The 20,626-nt window shown below is 34.9% G+C and overlaps 1 protein-coding gene across 1 annotated transcript in view; it reads right to left on the bottom strand.

Moving 5' to 3' along the window:
- LRP1B (low density lipoprotein receptor-related protein 1B) overlaps positions 1-20,626 on the bottom strand; it is a 1,756,854-nt gene that overhangs the window by 719,582 nt on the left and 1,016,646 nt on the right. The window contains exons 13-15 of the mRNA XM_014548045.1: positions 18,227-18,446; positions 16,145-16,334; positions 8,429-8,551 (exon numbers count right to left, since the gene is read on the bottom strand). Coding sequence (XP_014403531.1) covers positions 8,429-8,551; positions 16,145-16,334; positions 18,227-18,446 — 533 coding nt within the window. The remainder of the gene's footprint in view (positions 1-8,428; positions 8,552-16,144; positions 16,335-18,226; positions 18,447-20,626) is intronic.

Here is a 20,626-nt window from a genome sequence, read left to right as displayed (position 1 = left end):
TTTAGTTTTACTTTTTAGAGGGCTTTCATTCATAATCTCCGTTGATCACTATGACAACCTATACAGTAGGCCTGGCAAATAATTTTTTTCTTTTTTTTCTTTCTTTTCCCACATTACCACCACCCCCCCCAACTCATGCCCTCACCCCCCTGTTGTCTGTGTCCATTGGTTAGGCCTATATGCTTGCATATAAGCCCTTTGGTTGATCTCTCCCCCTTACCCCCACCCTCCCCTGCCTTCCCTCTGAGGTTTGACGGTCTGATTGATGCTTCTTTGTCTCTGGCAAATAATTTTACCATCTCCATCTTATAGATCAGTATTCCCACAATTAATGAAAGTGCAATAACAGGCAATAGCACACAGCATTGATAACTGCATTTACTTTGTTGGTCTCTAGGTGGGAGAAAAACTCAGGTCTGCTTAAGTATTAACGAAAGTGTTAAGTTAATCAAAACAATCTCGTTATGTATCGGAATTCTATGCAGCGCCTTTCTCCATATATTCCATGTCTTTTAATCAAATGTTAGGAATTCAGTTAATTGGGGTTTATTCGCGGACTGAAAGTGTTAGTATTCTTCTGTTCTCTTTGAGTGGATTCAGCAGAGTCTCAGAAGAGAAGGGAACATGTGGCGATAGTAACAGTAAATGATTTGTGTTTCACAGACTGAAACAGCGTTGAATTACTAAAAGCTGGTTTATTCATAGGAAAAGCACGGCTGATCTTTCTTTTCCAGTTCTAATGGCTTTCAACTTTACTTTGGATAACGGGTTTGAACTGATGAACTGTCACAAAACCTATAAACAAGAGATATGGAGAGAAAAACAAGAGATATGGAGAGAAAAACATGTGGCGTCTCCAGAACACTTGGTGTTAGCACTGTCTTAATCTTTGTGTTTTCCCTGCTGCAAAGCACGGAAGAGGGACTGCGACCTGAAGGGTAGCTGCTTCAGAGACATGGAGCAAAGCACACACTTGTGCGTTCGTGGGGCCAGAAAAAAAAAGCTGCCTAATAAATTCATATGCTTAAAGTCTTAAGGGTAAAAAAATAGTATGGTAAATGAAATATGCAGTTAGAACAAAGGTAACCCTGTGTTTCTTCTGTCCTTCCTTCTCAGACAGCAGATACCATATGTGGGAACTGACAGTGATTTTTCCTCCCTGTTTAACTCTAATCTTTTTCAATAACAAAATGCTGTAGCAGCAAGTTCTCTAGTGATGTCATTTCTGTGGGGTCTCTTTAAATAACAAATTTTGTGGTGTGTGTGTGTGTGTGTGTGTGTGTGTGTGTGTGTTATGCCCAAATAGGAAGTGACAACAATCTAAAAACAAAAAGGGAAGATCCCTGGGTCCCCTACTCAGCCCCTACTAGGGTGCCTTTTCCTGCCACAGCAGGGAGTGAGGATGAGCATCCAAAGTGAAAGTGCATGCTGGGATATGTCTGCCCATCTCTAGGATCAAGCTTTTCTCTCAAAAATCTGTAGAATTGATCACTAATAACATGCACATTTTCCTTACTTTGAGTTTCAAGTCCACACAATTAGACCCTCAGATCTTTGAGGGCGGTATAGTTTCTTCTTTTGAATCCATTAAACCTCACTTAGGAGCTGGGCACTTAAGGAATAGTAGTTTGATTAATTTCTTCTCTATAATCATCAAGCCTAATTTTTCTTAGAGGTGTTTTTTTTTTTTTGTCATTGTTGTTTGTTTTTGTTTAATTCCAGTTAAACAAGAAAGCTGAATTGAGATGTGATCAGCTTCCTTTCCCATTTAAGTTTAACTAATATTTTCTCTACTCTTTCTATAGTTGACTTCAAAAAAGATAAGTCAATTCCATTGCTTCATATCGTAAGGACTGAAAAACCCAAGAAACCATCAGTTCTCTTCTGATAACAATCCCACCAATTTTAAAAGCTTGGCTTTTATGTGGCTATTTAAACAATAACCCAATCCACATAAAAATATCCAAATATAAGAGTGAAAGTAAAATTGCTTCCAAACAATTACATCTGTATTAAAGAAAAGAAAAATGTCTAGGGGAAGACAAACTACCTAAGCAAATTGTTATTTAAAACTAAATATTATTCAACCTAGACATCAAGTTTTTAAGTCTACTTAGAGTTCAAATGTTTTTCAAATGATATTTAGGTCATTATGGAATGAATGCAAATAGGCAGATTTTCCAAGTTTCTTTTAAACATGGTTTTAAATATATATATAGATAGTTGATTATTTTTAAATGATGTTTTCTAATACAAAGGTGGAAAATTTTGAACATAGATGACAATATCTATAAGTTTCATAACAAGATATGAATAATTGCTTGAAAAAGAGTAGAACTAACATCTTGAGATCATTTCATCATTTTTATATTTACTGTTTTTGATATTGAAGTATAGAAATATCATTATTATACTTCAATATTGCTGTAACAGCAGTTAGGCATTGCTTATACCTGTAACAACAAATAATGAAACATATAAAATATATTTGACATTTAGAAAAATATTTTTATTGATTTCAGAGAGGAAGGGAGAGGGAGAGAGAGATAGAAACATCAATGATGAGAGAGAATCATTGATTGGCTGCCTCCCGCACCCTCCGCACTGGGGATCAAGCCCACAACCCAGGCATATGCCCTGACCGGGAATCAAACCGTGACCTCCTGGTTCATAGGTTGATGCTCAACCACTGAGCCATGCCAGCTGGGCCTTGATATTTTCTAAAGTCTGTCTGCAATTCTTCTAAGCCCTCTAATTTGTTAGACAAGAAACATCCATCCCTGGTGTTCCTATATGTCTTGTGTAAGCTTTTATTCTGGATTTTTTTTTAGGGATGCTTATATAACTAACAGCCTTGGAAGATGGAGACAGTACATCCTTCTAGAACAGAGAGCAGGTTTTTTGTCGATCTGGATAGTAAAGATGATGTCTCCCTTCAGGACTAAGGTTGGGCAGATTTTTCCGTCAGACTCTTAAGCTCTTCAGTGGTGCTACGGACTCACTGTGTGCTCAGCATCCCCCGGGGCCCGCCTGTGCATTGCCCTCATATGGTTTGGGGGTGGGATGAGACCAGGAGAATCAAAGTGAACGTTAAATTTAAGCTGCCTGCTGTGCCACGAATAATAAAATGCTTTGCTTCTGATTCAGAAATTGTCTCCTGTTAGAATTTATGACACACTGAGTGGCTGACATGTTAGCTTTTAACTAGAGTGAAATCTCAGACCCTTCAAAATTCTTGACATAATAGTAAAGAATTTTTATTTTAAGATGTGTGGTTCTGATTTCCAGTCTCATGGGACATTTCGCATCATTAGTTTATTGTAGCCCAATCCAAGTTTTCCAGATGTAATCAGAAGTTATGTCACAGAAACACCATATTATTAGTGCTGACAATCAAGTTTGTTCAGATTCATAATTATAGAAGACACATTCTTTCTGAGCTAACATTGTCCATTATCAAGAAAATATTTAATGTGATAGGTGATAATATGGGTAAAATGTCAGCTTATAGATGCACGGTACAGATGATACATTAAAGAGTTAATATAGAATTTATTAACCAAAGTCATCCCCATATTCAATTTTTAAAAAGGTAAAAATAAAATATAAAGAAAAAAAGAAAGCATCCCCATACAGTTGTAGTATTAACTTATGAATATGAGACAAACTTGACAAAAGTAATTTTGTTCTTCACTTAGAACTGAATAAAAGTTCCTTGGACATTAAAACGGGGGTTGGAGAAAGCAGTTTTTGTTTTTTGGGTTTTTTTCTCAGCATTGACCTAACTGTGTGGAGTTGGGTAGCAATGTCATCTGTCATGGTTGCCCAGTTGATGACCAGACAATCTACCAATTTTTGTGAGAATCAGCAACATTATGGAGCAAGTATATTTGGCACCACATAAGAGAGCCAATGGCACCTACAAAAATGAGATTAATATTTTTATACCTTGCACAAACTTCTATAAAGAAGATATTAGGTAAATAATTTTTGCACATCTAATGCTTTCCTTGAGATTCTTCAATGTAGGAAGGCCAGTGTCACACACCAAACAGAACAATGCCTGGCAAAGAACCAGGCAAAGAGTAGATGTTTCAAAATATTTGTTACATGACTTACCAGAATTAACAAAGGTTGATAATTCTACATTACAGCCATTATTATAGCAGAAAATTCTTTTTCTGGGGACTATATCAATACTTCAGGAAAACAGTACCACTTCAATTGGCTTATCACCCAAGAATGTGGGTGAAGTTAGTTTATTTTAAGGGGTAAAGATCAATAAGTAGATAAAAAGAAAGAGGGACTGGTAAAGTTCTTTCTGTGACCCAAAATTAAACATATAGGAAAAACTCCACGTGTGCCATTTTGTTCTAATACTTATTATGACTGAACCTACATTGCATATGGGTGTTTGGGCACAGCTATATATTGTTTTCAGTATATCAACAACTGTTACAATGGCAAACTTTGTGGCAGGGTTGTGTTTTGTACTATGAATTTGAAAATTGATGCAAAACTTGTAATTCTACTGCAAGGGTTATTTCTATTAAAAATTTTACAACATAATCTCATCAGTAAGAAAACTGACAAAGTAATAAATAATCTTCTAAATTAATCAAAATCAAAAATAAAATTACATGAATCATGACATGCCTTGCAAGGCTGTCAGACATTCTTTCATACCATACCTGCTATTACAGTATTAAGATCAGGCTTCAGGACATTACAAAGGGAAATATGTATTCTAGTATTAACTTTCTTTGGTAAAAACTGGTAGAGTAATTGCTGGAGTTAATGTCTAGAAACCTACTAAAATTTATTTCATTTTATTTTATTATTGAATTATCTCAGGTTTAGGCCTCAGCTAAGTAATTGGACTTAATACATACTAGTATATTCCTAACATTGGTTTAATAAGTGTGTGGCATCCATGAACAAGTGCCTATGTTTCTAACTTTACTATGTTTCCTTTCAACCCACTGTGTTAATTTGTTTTAAACGAATTCTTATCTCCTCTCTCAGTTGATGCTTTGCTGTTGACTGTTATTGAAACTACAATAACTTAGTTTAAAGCATTAGTCCCAGTACATAAAATTTTTTAAAAAATCCTATTGTCCCTATAAGTCTCACATTAGGACATGTTTGTTTGTTTAATTAAGTTTTTGTTTTTGTGTTTGAGGAGTACAGAGTTTCTACCTATCCCTTCATTTGAGCAGGAAGAGAGAAGACCCTGAAAGCAAACTTCAAGTTGTACTTTGTTGGAAGCCTTTATATAAGGCATATAATACAGGAAAGCAGGATGAAACATGCTGCTATAGGTTTTGAATTTTCTCCTTTAGGTCATAGGGGGATGACCTTTTATTAGATAAAGTAGTCTTCCGAGCAGCCAAACTAAGTGGCACATAATCTTTTGTGAGTTCCTATGCAGAGAAGGCCATAAATATTCATCTAGATAGGGCTTCTAAACTTTTTATTGCCTTAAACTTTTTACTGCACATTAGATTGCATATATCTTAGAACATAAGGCCTGTCACAGCTGAACAGATAAATAGCGTAGCCATAGTGGAGCACTGTGTTTGATGGAGAAATCTATCTGGTGTTCCAGAAGGTGAAGAAGGTCACAGAGTACCACTGACACATAATTGTGCAATGCTACCCTTGGATGATCAATATTTTTGCAATGCTTAAGTTGCTCTCCTGGGAGTAAGATATGTTGGAAATTTTTTTTTTCTTTCAGGCCACTAAAAAGGTATTTAAAAAAATTAGTTTCATTACACTAGAAATAATTATCCTGCTATTTTAATAAATAGTAACAATCATTTTTGGGGAGCTTAATTTACTTTTTTGAAATTATCCATGTGCTCATTTACTAACTTTGTATATTGTGATTTTCCCCACAAAGGCATCAAGATCTATAATAATAAAAGCATAATATGCTAATTAGACCAGACGTCCTTCTGGTTGAAGCCAGGGCTGTGAGGGAAACCCAAGTCCCGGTGCCTGCAGATGGCCAGAGGGAAACCCGGATGACAGCAGCCGGGGGAAGGAAGGCCTACTCTTGCACGAATTTTGTGCATCAGGCCTCTAGTAAGTAAGTAAATAAATAAATAAACAAACAAACAAACTTACTTGGTAATTGATCAACTGGATTTACATATGTTAGTCCAGGGAAGTAAGTTCCAAGTTACTATGCTACACCTGGCCTCAATTCTAGTTGTGAGAGAATTTGACCATGGCACACAAAATTCACAAGGACAAAGAATGAAGCGTACTCATTCTTGATGCCTTCCAGGCATGGCATTAGAATTCATCCTTAATCAACCATGTAGCAAGCCAATATTTTTCTGCTGGGTGAATGCCTCTTCTGGCATAGCCTTATGTTTCAAGTTCAATGAGAAACAACCAATGGTGTTTAATTCCAGGTTGACCATCTGCCAATGGGTTTTTGTTCATTTGATGTCAGTTTAATGAGAATGACTGAAACCAAGATGATCATATCTCAATGGTTGCAACATGCATTTTTGTTTTGCTTGTTAGTTCAGATTATAGATTTGATTCAGTTGAAGACAGTTCACAACACTATAAACTAGCCTGAACTAAATCAGAAACCCAGAAGATTCAACATTAATGAGAGGTTAGTGATACACTGAGATGTTTTGCACTATATTCTGTAACTCTATTTGCAGGCCTTTTGCGTTTAATTTCCTCATCTACAAACTAAGACTAACATGTATTTTAAAAACCTTTACCATCTTATGACTAGAAACTGGCATAGAAAATTTGAATTCTTTTCAAGAAAGTATTTGCTATATTGTTCTCTTGATTTTTCTCATTATGTTTGAAAAAAACTAAAAAAGTTACATGCCATATTAAAGATAGAATTTAATTTTTAACATCAAAATGCAAAATTTCTTAAATAATAACTGACCTTTATTGTTGTTTTTTTACTTAACATTGTTTAGTGTAATAAATCAAGATGAAATAATTTTCTTTCTTATTCCCTTTGATTGTTTTGGGGTTATATATATACAGAAATAACCAGTGATCAACATATCCTATATAATAAAAGCCAAATATGCAAATCAGCCAAATGGAGGAATGACCAGTCACTATGATGCATACTTACCACCAGGGGGCAAATGCTCAATGCAGGAACTGCTCCCTGGTGGTCAGTGCACTCTCAAAGGGGGAGTGCCGCTCAGCCAGAAGCTGGGCTCATGGCTGACGAGTGCAGTGGTGGTGGGGGGAGCCTCTCTGGCTCTGTGGCAGGCAGACATCCCTCTTGCAATCCAGGACCGCTGGCTCCTAATCGCTCACCTGCCTCTCTGCCCGATGGCCCCTAACCACTCTACCTGCCTTCCTGATTGCCCCCTAACTGGTCCCCTGCTGTTCTGGTTGCCTCCTAACTGTCCCCTGCCAGTCTGGTTGCCCCCTAACTGCCCCCTGCTGGCCTGGTAGTCCCCTAACTGCCTCCCTGCTGGCCTGGCCACTCCCTAACTGCCCCCCTGCCAGCCTGGTCACTCCCTAACTGCTCCCCTGCTGGCCTGATCACCCCTAACCACCTCTGTCTCTGCCCCCACCACCATGGCTTTGTCTGGAAGGAATCGGACGTACAGATGTCTGGTTGACCTGGTCTAATCAGCATATTACCCTTTTATTAGTATAGATTTCTCCCTTTCTTCCTTTCTCTCTTAGTTTCTCTCTCCATCCAACTGGTTCTATTTCTTTGGGGAATCATGAGTAACACACAGTTCAAGATTATCATTCCAGAACATTTATATTGTACTCAACATATGCAGAGCATGGTTGCCATTGCTGTTCTTAGGGGGCATGATATGTGTAGAGAGAACAAATTTAAAAAGTGTCACATAGAATTCACAAGATGAGTAAACTGAGGAAGGTTAGAAAAAGTTAATAAAGTGACTTTAATCCAGGTCAATCAATTCAGTTAATTCACTACTTTGATAAAATCAAGAAATTCCCTAGAAATCTCTTTTTTTTACCTCCTTCCTTGCCTTCACCACCAAATCTAGATAACTGAGTTTATTAAGCTATTGAGGATAACTTGAGGCCTATGGCGTGCATCACATATCTATGTAACCAACAACTATACATTTTTAGTGAAACTACTTATGTTGAGTTTCCCTAACATTTTCATAAAATGTTTTCTTCTGTGGCATATACTCACCGCTATTCTTTTACTAAACTATATGCAGCAGTGACAGGATACTCCGCAAAAATTCATGATTTTCATTATTCATCTGTACATTAGAAATTAGCAATTCATAGTCTAAAAGGAATTATACCTAAACACGTATCTGAATTTCTCTTTCCAAGTTTGATTTTTAATTCCTGTGGTTTCATCTGCTTCTGGTCTTCCAAAAGACACGTATAAACAATGGGTGTAACAAGAAAAGAAACTCACATGTGCAAGTTGTTCCGTTTTCATCTAAAAGCTGATTATCAGCACAAGCACATACTCGGCCTCCTGGGACGGCCAAGCACAGTGTACTACAGCCCCCGTTATTCACTCGGCACATATTGTCACCTGCAAGAGGAATGAAGGACATGTGTCAGAGCACTCTGACTCCATCTAAAGTTAGCCGGTTATTTCTAGGAGATGTAGGTAGACTTCAATATGTACACACATGCACACACACACACACACCACACACATTACATATGCATTAATATATAATTAATTAATTGATTGATGAAGCCAGGATTTCTGCTGAATCCTTAATGAAATCCAGAAATGTTTGAACATATATGTTGTGCTGAGGCGAGGAATTTTCGTGTTGGTTGTAGGACAATGATCTGTGTGTAGTTGGGTACCGGAAGAGAGAGGGGGGAGGAGAGAAGGCAGAATGGCATCTGTCTAGGATCGTTCCCCAGATTAGGAAGTCTGAGTTATTTGGAAAGTAGACCACCAGCACTTGGAATGTGGCTTTGGATCCCAAGTGAACAGAAAGAAAGTGAGCTAGCGGGAAGGGGTGGGGTGTTGCTCCCCTTGTGCAAGGAGTGCATTGGCATGTCAGTGCATTGAGGATATTTGTGAAACCTTAAGAATGAGCAGCCTTGCTGGTACCAAGAGACTGTGCAACACACAAGGGTAACGTGTTGTCCCAGTGGACCTGAACGGCACAGGCACTGATGAGGCGTGCACAGACATCAATAAACAGGCACAGGGGGAAACTCCTATGTCCATACTCATGAACATATGGGAGACACCCTGGGAGACTCAGATACAACGGAGATAAAATTTTTGAAGAGGCGTGGAGGTTCTGTTTTATAAAGATGTAGGTGAAAATAAATAAAATTTAGGTAATCATCATTTTGATGTTATTATTCCTACAAGTTAGAAAGGCCAGGAAGAAAGTCCATTTTCTTATCATATATGTGTAGAATAGTTAGAAAGAACTCTGCAATGCAATCCAGCTGGCAGTGTAAATGTCAGGGTCTTTTACATGGGGGCATTTTCCCAAGTATCAATAAAGAACATTTTGAAAATATTAGTCTATCTTATTCAAACATTAAAAATAAAGAGTCTTTAATTACCCAGAGACATACAATAAAATGATATAATAATTAAAACTGCACTGGCAGTTAAAGTATAAGTGCCAACACTGTGACTGAAGTGACAGACTAGGTCAGGGGTGGGCAACCTTTTTGTGAGTGCGTGCCAAAACCAGCAAAATCTCTGACTCAAAATTCTTCTGCGTGCCAACCCTAATTTTTTGAGAACATGTTACGCCTACTTGATATCTCTTAAGGTGTACGTATGTGAAGAACCTTGAAGAAACAATAAAATTCATTTGAGCGACAAAAACACAGTATATGATGATGAAAAATACATTTATTTTTTTAATGTATACATGTACACTGATAGTCTGACAGAAAACTTTATGACTCCGTTTGATATTATCAGTGGGACTTTTGCTGCTGCATCACTGATGACAGAGATTTTACATCAGGTTTATATTTCGTGACCTTCAGAGATATGCATGAGCTACTACTTTCATCCGTCAGGCTACTCCTATTATGAGACTTAACAAAATTCATCACTGAGAACAAAGATTCACAAGCGTATGTGGATGAAACCAAAACACTGGTCGGATATAGGAAGGCAGGGAGAGTTAAGGCAGAGGCATAGAAATTGCTCTTCCCCTCTCTCGTCAATCCATGTCTATGGTCTTTAAGATAACTTGTTATGTAAAATTATTTATTTATCTAAGATGCACCTACACTGAATTTATCTGAAAAATAAAAAAGTCGATATTAATAAAAAAAATTGTAAATGGAAGATTATAAGAGAGGGTTTCATGTGCCAGCAAAAGTTACTGGCGTGCCATGTTTGGCAAGCGTGCCAGGGGTTGCCCACCCCTGGACTAGGTTATTGCACTGTGGGCCTCAGGGGTTGGAAATGCTATGTAGAAATTGTTGATAAATGAGTTTAAAGAATACTTGAAATGTTGCCCTATGCAATAAATATTTAACTCATCTCCATAGATTATCATCATGTGCCCGAATATCAACAGTATATAAACATTTCTTTTCATTATTCTGATAAATAAATTAAATTTGCTATGTTTATAAAAAATGAAAGATACACTTTGAAGCTAAGGAAGCTAATATTTAAAGCTATAGAACAATTTCTAAACTAGGAAGATAATTAAGCTTAGTTCAGACTTTTTCCAACAGCAGATGCAAAAAAATTTCTAGGCAGCTTCCAAATATAGCTGTATTTATTCCGTGACCATGGAATAAAAATTTAATATTTCATATTATTCTTAGGAGTTCTATCTATGTTACATACCATATGTAGAGGACTGAACTGTAAGTTCAATATTTATTAAAATTCAAAGTCTGTAAAATTAGAATTACTTCAAAATAATTTAAAAACTATGAAAAATTAAAACTGTAAGAAATAAGAAGGTACTGAAAACAATATTTTAGAACATGTTGAGAGAGAAACATCGATCAGCCGTCTCCTGCACATTCCCCACTGGGGATGTGTCCGCAACCCAGGTACATGCCCTTGACTGGAATCGAACCTGGGACCTTTCAGTCCGCAGGCTGAAGCTCTATCCACTGTGCCAAACCAGTTTCGGCAATAACAAATTCTTTAATTTAACAGCAGGACTCATACTTATTAGTCTTATTGAATGTACAATTTAAGTAATTAGAAATGAATTATCATTACTCCAACTTTTAAATACATTTCCTTTTGTGAATCCTATGTGTTAAAAGAGAAGAATTGATACCTGTCCTGTCATAATAAAAATCTATAATCTAAAATAATTTAAATAAATTTATACCTCTTATTAAAATTTCTTAGATTTTAAAAATATTAATGGTATCCTAATATATTTTTAATTTATTACTTGACCATATTCCAAATAGAGCTCATATGATAGTTTTAATTAAATTTCTAGTAGCTTGAAAAACTTTTTATGTAAAGATATTATCTTGAAAACACCACTGACTACAAATAGCATTAAAATTTTTATACAAAAATATTAATGAAAGAGTTTATAAACATATTGATAGCTATCTTTATTGAAAATCCATTATGCATCAATTCTAGTGCTAGTTACCTTAAATATACACTGAATTCAATTTTTATAATAAACTTATAAGTAGATTTTCTCTCATTTTCAGGTGGGCATATAGGGTTCAATGACTTTTCCAATGTCTACAAATAAGAAAAAAACTTCTTATTTAAAAATAAGAATTTAGAATAATGTTTATTATTTACTAGTACCCCTTTGCATGAATCCGTGCACCAGTAGCTCTCTATGAGGCCTGGCTGCTCTGCACCCACTGCCCAGAGGCCCATCTGAGGCCAGGAACGGGTGACGAGGCAAGCGTTCCAACCCACCCCCCGGTCACTCTGTGCCCACTGTCCAGAGGTCCTCCGTGGCCAGGGTGGAATGCTTGCCTCATCACAGCGGGGACGAAGCAAGCATTCTGCCAGGCTGCTCACGCTGCATGCTCTCAGCAGCCACCCTCCCGGTACTGGGGGACTCCGGCAGGGCTGAGAGGACTGGGCGCCGCCATCTTTGTGATGGAGTGATGGTTAATTTGCATATTGCCCTTTTATTAGATAGGATTTCTAGATAATAGCAGTGGTATTATTATCACTATTATCATCATTATTTCTAAATAATTAGAAAAGGGATTTTTCTTAATCTAAAATTATTGATCATATATACTCTAACTTATTTATGTATGACAAAGTTCAGAAAAATAACATACTAAATAAAACAAAATAAAATCCTAAATGAAGTTTCTTTTAAAGCAGATACTTTAAAAAATCAAATCTATAAGGAAAACAAATGAGGAATAACTTTCAAAATTAAGTTCAAGATAGTGGTCTGTCTGAGCCAAAAACTGTATTTTTTCCTCAATCTTAAAACTTATAGATTTTTTCTGTCCCTTACAGTGTCTGGCATAGAATGTGTGTTTGCTAAACATTAGTTACATTGATGAATGAAGACATGAATGAATGAATGAAACTTTTAGTCAGCAATACGAATGACAGAAACAGTCATTTGGGGGTGTAGACATAAGGCGCATGTATGTGGATAGATATGTCTGTTTCATTAAGATAAAAGGGATAGTCTTATTTGTATGTAAGTATACATACATACTTTGGCTACATACTTATTATATCAATGTAAATTATTTAAAGGCATATTATCTATAATAAAAGCATAATATGCTAATTAGACCAGACAGCCGGATGACCTTCTAGACGTCCATTCAGACAAAGGTAGGGCTGTGAGGACTGAGCCCCTTACATAAATTTCATGCATTGGGCCTCCAGTAACTTTCATAAAGAGTAATAAGGATACATGATATATTGAAACATTTCCTAAGCCTATATTAATATATGGATTTTTTAGGCTACAGTAATTTGACTTTCATTAATAAAGTATCTTTCACTTGAAGCAACTGGTGTAATATATAAAATATTAGTGCAAAGGAATCCCATTGTTTCATTCTTTCTTTTATCTGAATTTTTTTCAAAATAGTGGAAGGAAAAACTCCCTTTTCTATGTGCCTCCTAAACTCTTGAATTCTCAGTTTCATCATATGTGTAGCTAGAAGTCTCTGAACCTAATATGAAACATAAATCTATGGGAATTTTCTTCTCTTCACTTGATAGAAAGATAGTCAGAATTGCAGTTTAGAAGAGAAAATAAAAGTTGTATAAAGACTAGACAAATTATGTGTTTCATCTAGGATAATTTCAGAAGAATCAGCTTTGAATGATGTCAATCTGAGAAAGGATAAAATGTGCCATACTTTTCTCTATTTTATAAATATATCCTTAAAAACAAACAAACAAATAAACAAAAAACCCAACAGTTTAATAAGGCAATATATATCTTAAGTTTATGTGGCACTAATTCTATGTTTCTAAATATTTATTAATATCTGATGTTCAAAAGATGCAAAGAGAAACACTGCTGAAATTATAACATGGGTAAGATAATATGTCTGTATTTAAACATCTGATTGCATTTTGCTTTATAATCTAGCTATTTTGGTCAATGTAGTTAAATAAACTAAAAATTTAGATACTAAGTAGGTTATCCAATTTCAATGTCTATTGACTGAGTAAAATAGATGTTGATCAGGTATCCTTTCTCCATTGTATTTCTGCTCAAAAGATTCAAGTAAGTATTTTGCCACACAAAGACTGGGTACAAAACAAACTAATTGATTATTTCACCTAAACTAATAAAAAACAATCAATTTGGCCAAATGCATTCTATCAGTAAGACAGAGCATAATGGTTTCTACAATAAAGACTGCATAAATAATTTAGTAATCAAGAATACACTTTCATTTTAATGTCCCTTTGATTACCAATCTTTTAAAAGTCCTTTTTAAAAATACACTGTCCATCCAAGAAACAGCACTAAACAATTATATGTCAATGACACTATCTGGAATACCAAATATATTCCTCATAAATATAGAAATATAATTTTCATATGACATGTGTTTTTGTATATCATTGTGACACATTATTCATTTAGGTATTTATTTCAAATGCTTAAATGCAAGGAAATTTCCAAATATATGCCTCCAGATTGAGAAATGAAAGAGGCAAATTAATTAATGTAAAACACAAGTACTGTTCTAAATTACTCTCATATAATATATATCTATTCCTTATAAAATATTTTTGAAGAAAGCATGTCTTATCTTTGTTAAATCTTTATGATGTGTCCCAAGTTTACGAAGGAAAAAGTGTCAGGATCTGGGTTTAAGCCCAAATCCATCTTATAGTTAGCTAAGATATTTCTCATCCATATGATGCATTTAATTTCAGAAGAGAATGAAAAAAGAAAATGTGATTATATACTGATTGGTGTAATAAAATCCAGAAAATTAATCAATGTGGAATTAAAGGGAACAGCAACCCTAAAAACAAAACACCACAGGAGATGAGAAGGGTTATTCTTGTTCATAGTCTTGGCTCCAATTTAGTGTAGACAAACAACAATGGTGGCAGGGCTAGGGAAAGGGAGGATGTGAATGTAACAAAAAATATTACCATTTGATTTATGCAGGTGAAGCGTAATAATCTCTATTTGGTAAAATGAATGTTTAAAATCCTCTGCTGTTTTAAAATGATCTCTTGTTCTATGTAGTCAACTCTGTTATTTTTTAGACAGTTCCTTATTCTGTAAATTAACGTTACTTTTTAGCTTGAGTGAATAACAGGGAAGATAAAGTTAGTTGGCTGACCTTGCGCGCTAGCCATCTGACGTAAGGGGCTGATACTACTCCCATACTGTGTGTTCAAGGTTACAAGCTGCCTGCAAAAATAACTTACACAGAGCTCTTTGTAAAGTCTGCAGGAGGTCCAGAAAAACCCTTATTTGGGAGACAAAAGGGCTAGAAAGATATATAGAGGGGAAACTTCCACCATATTTTGTTCAGAATTTGAGAGAGATATTCTGCTCTGAGCCCACTAGCATAATAAAGATTCCTAATTAATTGGCTCATTAGGCATCCTATGTTCTGATCGCTGATTTACAATATAACACAGGCAATTGTTCTATTCTTTATTTCATGTCCACAACTATAGTTTATACCATCTCAAAAATTTCATTTTTTTATTTTTAAAGATAATTTTATCTTTTATTAACTATTAAAGCTTTATATACTTCTCACTCTATGTACTTCCATTATTTCATGAAATTGCGTTTTTATTCCAATGAGACAATTATAATACAGTAGAAAAAAATGTTCTTAATTGAGATAGCTTTCTTTTAACATCCCCCTTTTAGTAGAAATATCTTCAAAATACTCTTGTTGCTAGATAACTTCCTACTGACAACATGTGCAATGAAACACTCAGTCTATAATTTTTCATACTAAGTGCATTGAAATCTAGGCTCATTAAATTTTCACAAAAATATTTCCATTAAAAAAGGAATGATAACTAGAATCATAGCAAAAATCTACTATATACTTTACAAATGGTTTTCTTTATTTAATCCCTAAATTCTAAGTCGTGGTATTCGTGGGTGGCTTAATAAATCTTAATAAACATAGAATAAACCATAGATGTAGATATAACATAGAATATTATCTGATTTTAATAAGACATGAATATAATGGTAGATTATTTTACTTTCATATCTCCTAAATTAATTAAGTGCTTTTCAAATGTACATGAAACTAAGATAAAATATAGTAAGATACTGTTAAAAATGCAATTTCCTTATATAATGTATTTTAAAATATCTTCCCATAATATTTAGTTCCCAATCAAAGGTGTTCTAATGGCTCACAATAATCTTTGAAACCATTAAAAACGTTTTTTTTATTTACTTCAACAGACTCCTTCAGTGAAGACTAGATCAAAAAGAAAGTATTTGGAGAAAATATTGAACTTCACTCAGATAGAATTCCCAGAGTTACTCAATCAGGTTATTTAGAACAATAAAATAATAAATTTTTATGGTAACAAATTCCAAGATTTGATTGACTTTGAAGTAAGTAGACACCTTTTATCATAACATTTCAGAAACACTGTCAAAATAAAATATTTTTGTAACTACTGAAGTGTTATTATGTTTGAAGCTCAGAAGCAATTTTATTTGTTGTTTAATACCTTGTTGCTTTCGTGGATCATAAATCTGAAGCCCAAACAGGGGTGGTCTTTCTCGCCTCAGTAATGTCACCACATTCGTTATCAAATCTAGTTGAAAAATGGAACCATTCATATAATCAGTCCAGAACACATAATTCCCATGATGTGACAGTCCGAAAGGATGGTTCAACTCTTTCCCACTGTAAACAACCTGGAAAATATAAACACATTGTGGAAGTTCAGAACTGACCTTTAGAAACATAACAAGTATTTAAAGTGGTTTTCAAATAAATATAACATATAGTGATCCAACTAATAGCTTAACTCACATTTTCTTTCAGTATATTTGAAAAATAGATTTCACAGGGTGGGCATGTTTTTCTGTTTCTAGAACTTGTTATTTGAAAGAGACCATTTATATTTTATTCATTTACACATATGGTCAAGAAATGAAAATGTTAAAATGACTTTGCCTGACACTCTTCCCTGTGTCTTTTCTTTGCAATATTACAGATTCACATCCTGGGATAAAAATTGACCTGAGTAATTAGTGTCATTGTGTATATTGCAATATTGCTCATCCAATAGCCAAGGGATACAAGGTGATATTAAGACATTGGGAGTGAAAGGGATCTTTCTATTTTAATTGAGCAAATGCAAATTGAAGAAATGTAGGAGATGGCAAGGAAAAAGATAAATATTTTAATTTTGAACATAGAAACATGAATAGTAAATAGATAAACTAGGTTAGTAGGCTAATTTCAATTCTGATTATCTTGATATATTCTTTACATTCCAGTTTTATATTTTTGTTGTTTAAATAGAGCGATCATGTGATAGGTCCTATTTCAATTGTAGGGTTGTAGGGAGAAAAGAAGGAATAATACCTCCAATAATGATAATACTTTTTCAGCTTTTGCCATTTATAAAATGGATTGTATACAATATGAAAAAGCATATTATACTCACTTCATTTAATATTATAGAATTGAGGAAGTTATCCAAATAATGTAGGGTTAGCAATCTAAATTTTGCTCCTTTTTTCTGAATTCTTCAAAATAAATTTTCATATAGTGAATAATTGAGACAGTTTCTTATTTATTTTCTCACCTCAATCTAAGCTAAAACATGGGCCATTGAAATGTTATGTCTACTATGTACACGTCAACATCTTCAAAAAAATCATAAATATTTATTTAGTATCTGTTAAGTATGTGACAGTTTAAATGGCGATGAATTTTACTCATTTGGAGAAAAATATTTAAAGCACTGTTAGAGCGAGTCAATGACTGAAGTAGTCTTAACTGATTAGTATACTATTTATTTCTCAAACAGAATTCATAATGAATGGGCTTAGCCAATTGTGCAATCTTCCTTTCCAAAAAGGAAGAAAGGAAGTGTAGTATCAAAGACAGCATTTTGATGAATTTAAATATTCCACTTTTCCATTATTTAACTAGACAGTTGAAGTTAGTTTATAATGTTATACATGCTTAGGGAATTATAAGGTAAAATACAGAGGTGATGTTTTCTCAACACTGCCTCTGCCACACAGTCAACGACATCCTCAATTTACCCCTGAATTTCAGAATCATTTTGTAGTGATTCTTCCAAAAAGAGGCAAGGGGAAGTTTATATCTATTCATACCAACAAGCTTGAAGTTCAGTTTATTCTTGTGTTTCTATTTCAATGGCATGACGTCCTTTATTTTAAAGGAAATGCATTATAATTAAGTTTTCATAATCTATAGGCTAAATTTCAGCTGCAAAACTTGAAGATATTTGAATAGAGTAGGGTTGCTTGGTCAGAGCAAACTCATCAAGAATGTAGAATTGCTGCCTTCTAAAGCAGCTCTGATACCCTGAGAGCTTCTTTGAAAAAACTCACAAATCCTGGCACACCCCGGTGAGCGGGCCTGCTCTCCCAGAGGCAAATGCCAGCTGCAGTGCGCTGCTCAGCCTCCTCCAGCCACCCCACCGAGACTGCTGGCAGCCACCTCGGAGCGGTAAAAATAAACTTGAAAGTATTTTTAACACAGCACAACAGGGCTCTGTGAAAACGCAGAAGCCTGCGGATTAAAACCAGCAGCATTTGTCTTTTACCTTCCTGTGAGTTCCATTCAAAAACACCTTTTCAATATGATCATAATAGGCATCACACCAGTATAAGGTGCTGGTGTGAAAGTCCAGAGTTAAACCGTTTGGCCACAGCATCTTTGAAGTCACAAAAATCTGTCGATTGAAGCCGTCCATCCAGGCCTTCTCGATCCTTCCCACGCTGTCGTCTATCTCATCTTCCTCCCAGTCTGTCCAATACATCCAACTACGACATTGCAAACAAGAGCGTACACGTTATTTAAACCAGCCTCTGTACAGAGGGTCACTTCCACAAACCCGGCACCTCCATAAAATCTAATTACATTTTTATTTTTCTCCCACTTAAATGCATACCTGCCAAAGGGAGCAGGCGGCTGGGAAGTACCAAGGGAAGTAAGGATGTGTTCAGTGGAGGCCATCTTTTGGACACATTATAGAAAACACACTACCACACTTACTGGTCTCAGTGATTAAGCTAACAGTAAGTGCCAGATATTGATTTTCTTTGGTGCTGATAGCAAGTTTGGGAAATGGTTTGTGAGGCATTACTAACTATTTTTAAATGTTGTTCATTTTATAAAACATATAATCAACTATGTAATTAAAAAGCCCGTTGACTGGCATGAAAACTCCTTGTATATTAATGATCTCTAACAGTAAGTGCCAGATATTGATTTTCTTTGGTGCTGATAGCAAGTTTGGGAAATGGTTTGTGAGGCATTACTAACTATTTTTAAATGTTCATTTTATAAAACATATAATCAACTATGTAATTAAAAAGCCCGTTGACTGGCATGAAAACTCCTTGTATAGTTAATGATATACCGCAGACTTTACTTAATCTCAGATGAATTATTAGTTTTCAAGACAGGCAATAGGACTGTCTTTGAACTAAAAGGCACAATCATACTGCGATTGTTTGGCCAGGTCTAATTTGTCTTCCTGATGCAAATTACCTGGTCTTTATTGCTGCTTATTATTACCCCAAAACCCACAGAAGATGATTGAGCTGCACATAAGTTTAATAACAGCAGGTTGACTGACCTTAAGATTCTGAGATTTAATTTCTATCTCAAACAAAAGCTTCTGCCTTGAAGAACAAATCATTCTGTGTCAGCTACAACAGTGGGAGAGGGAATGCTGCCATTCCCTCATGAATAAGGTTAGACCCCTCCACTCATGCTGTTTTAGGGTCGTGCGAAAGTGCTTGAGTTATTAAAGTGTAGGCTTTAATTCAGTCACCTCATAAACAAGTTTGTGAAGGGCCAAAGCTCTCCTAAGCTGCTTACCCTAGGAAGACCCTTATTAGATTCTCTACCTCTCACATTCTGTAGACCCTGAAGAATTTCTGAAGTAAGCTGGTAAACATCTGTATCCATGACGAATAATCCTACAGTGATCTAAACAGGCAGATTTGGGACAATTTAGGCTGAAACACACCATCCAAACATTTCGCCCATGAAGCTTTTAAAATTTTTCTTAACTTTATAATTATGTGGATATGCCTTTTTAGACCTGAGGAAGTATATTAAGATTAGTGAATTTTATTGAGTCAAAATACATTCTGATCCTAGAAATAAACATGGCAATATTTATTTTATATCCTGTGTGTTTTTTGAGTGGTTTTATTATTGGAGCAAATTAGGAATAAACAAAAGGGTCATACTGTTTGCTGTAATCCTATATAGTTAGGTATAACTATTCAACTTCAACATTTTAAATCAACTCTGTGAAAGGAAAATGTGCAACTTTTGTCTCCCTATTGATATTTTCATAAAATCTTAAATACAGTTAATCAATGCTCTATTTTTCTTGTTGCTAATTTATAACTTGTTAAAATTGCATTTATCTTTCCCTCTAGCTTTTCTTTTGAACATAGTAACACTTTTGTGTGTGTGTGTCTCTAACCCAAATTGCACATGCATGTGTACACCTATATATGTACAGATAAATGAAGAAAAATGAAGCATGATAACAGATATTCTAAACATACTTTGTATTGTTTTATATTTGAAGAAATATTTTTGTGATAAGATATGTTACTAAGATTATTTTCAAGCAAAATAAAAGAAAAACATTTAAATAAGTGATGCTAATTTGATAGAGACTATATATGCTATCATCATCTACCTATTTCATTATCTGATTGAAAATTATATAGTAAAAGCCTTATAATCACCATCAAATGTGAAGGTTCTTAAATACAGAAAATAGAAAACATAACCTATAAAATAAGCAGAAACAAATACAATATTGTTATAGGTGGAACTTGGGGTAGCCATCAAATCAAAATAATGTTAAGCTGGCCTTCTGTTAGTACAGCAAGAAAAAAATGTACCTCTAATTTTCAAGGCCTGCTCAAATGAAAGTTTTTGGTGAAGTTTATTCCTAGCCTTTCTGTCAAAA

This window comes from Myotis brandtii, unplaced genomic scaffold, assembly GCF_000412655.1.
Source record: "Myotis brandtii unplaced genomic scaffold, ASM41265v1 scaffold493, whole genome shotgun sequence".
Lineage (NCBI taxonomy): Eukaryota > Metazoa > Chordata > Mammalia > Chiroptera > Vespertilionidae > Myotis > Myotis brandtii.
Note: the sequence above shows the minus strand (reverse complement) of the source record. Positions and strands in the feature narration are given on the sequence as shown.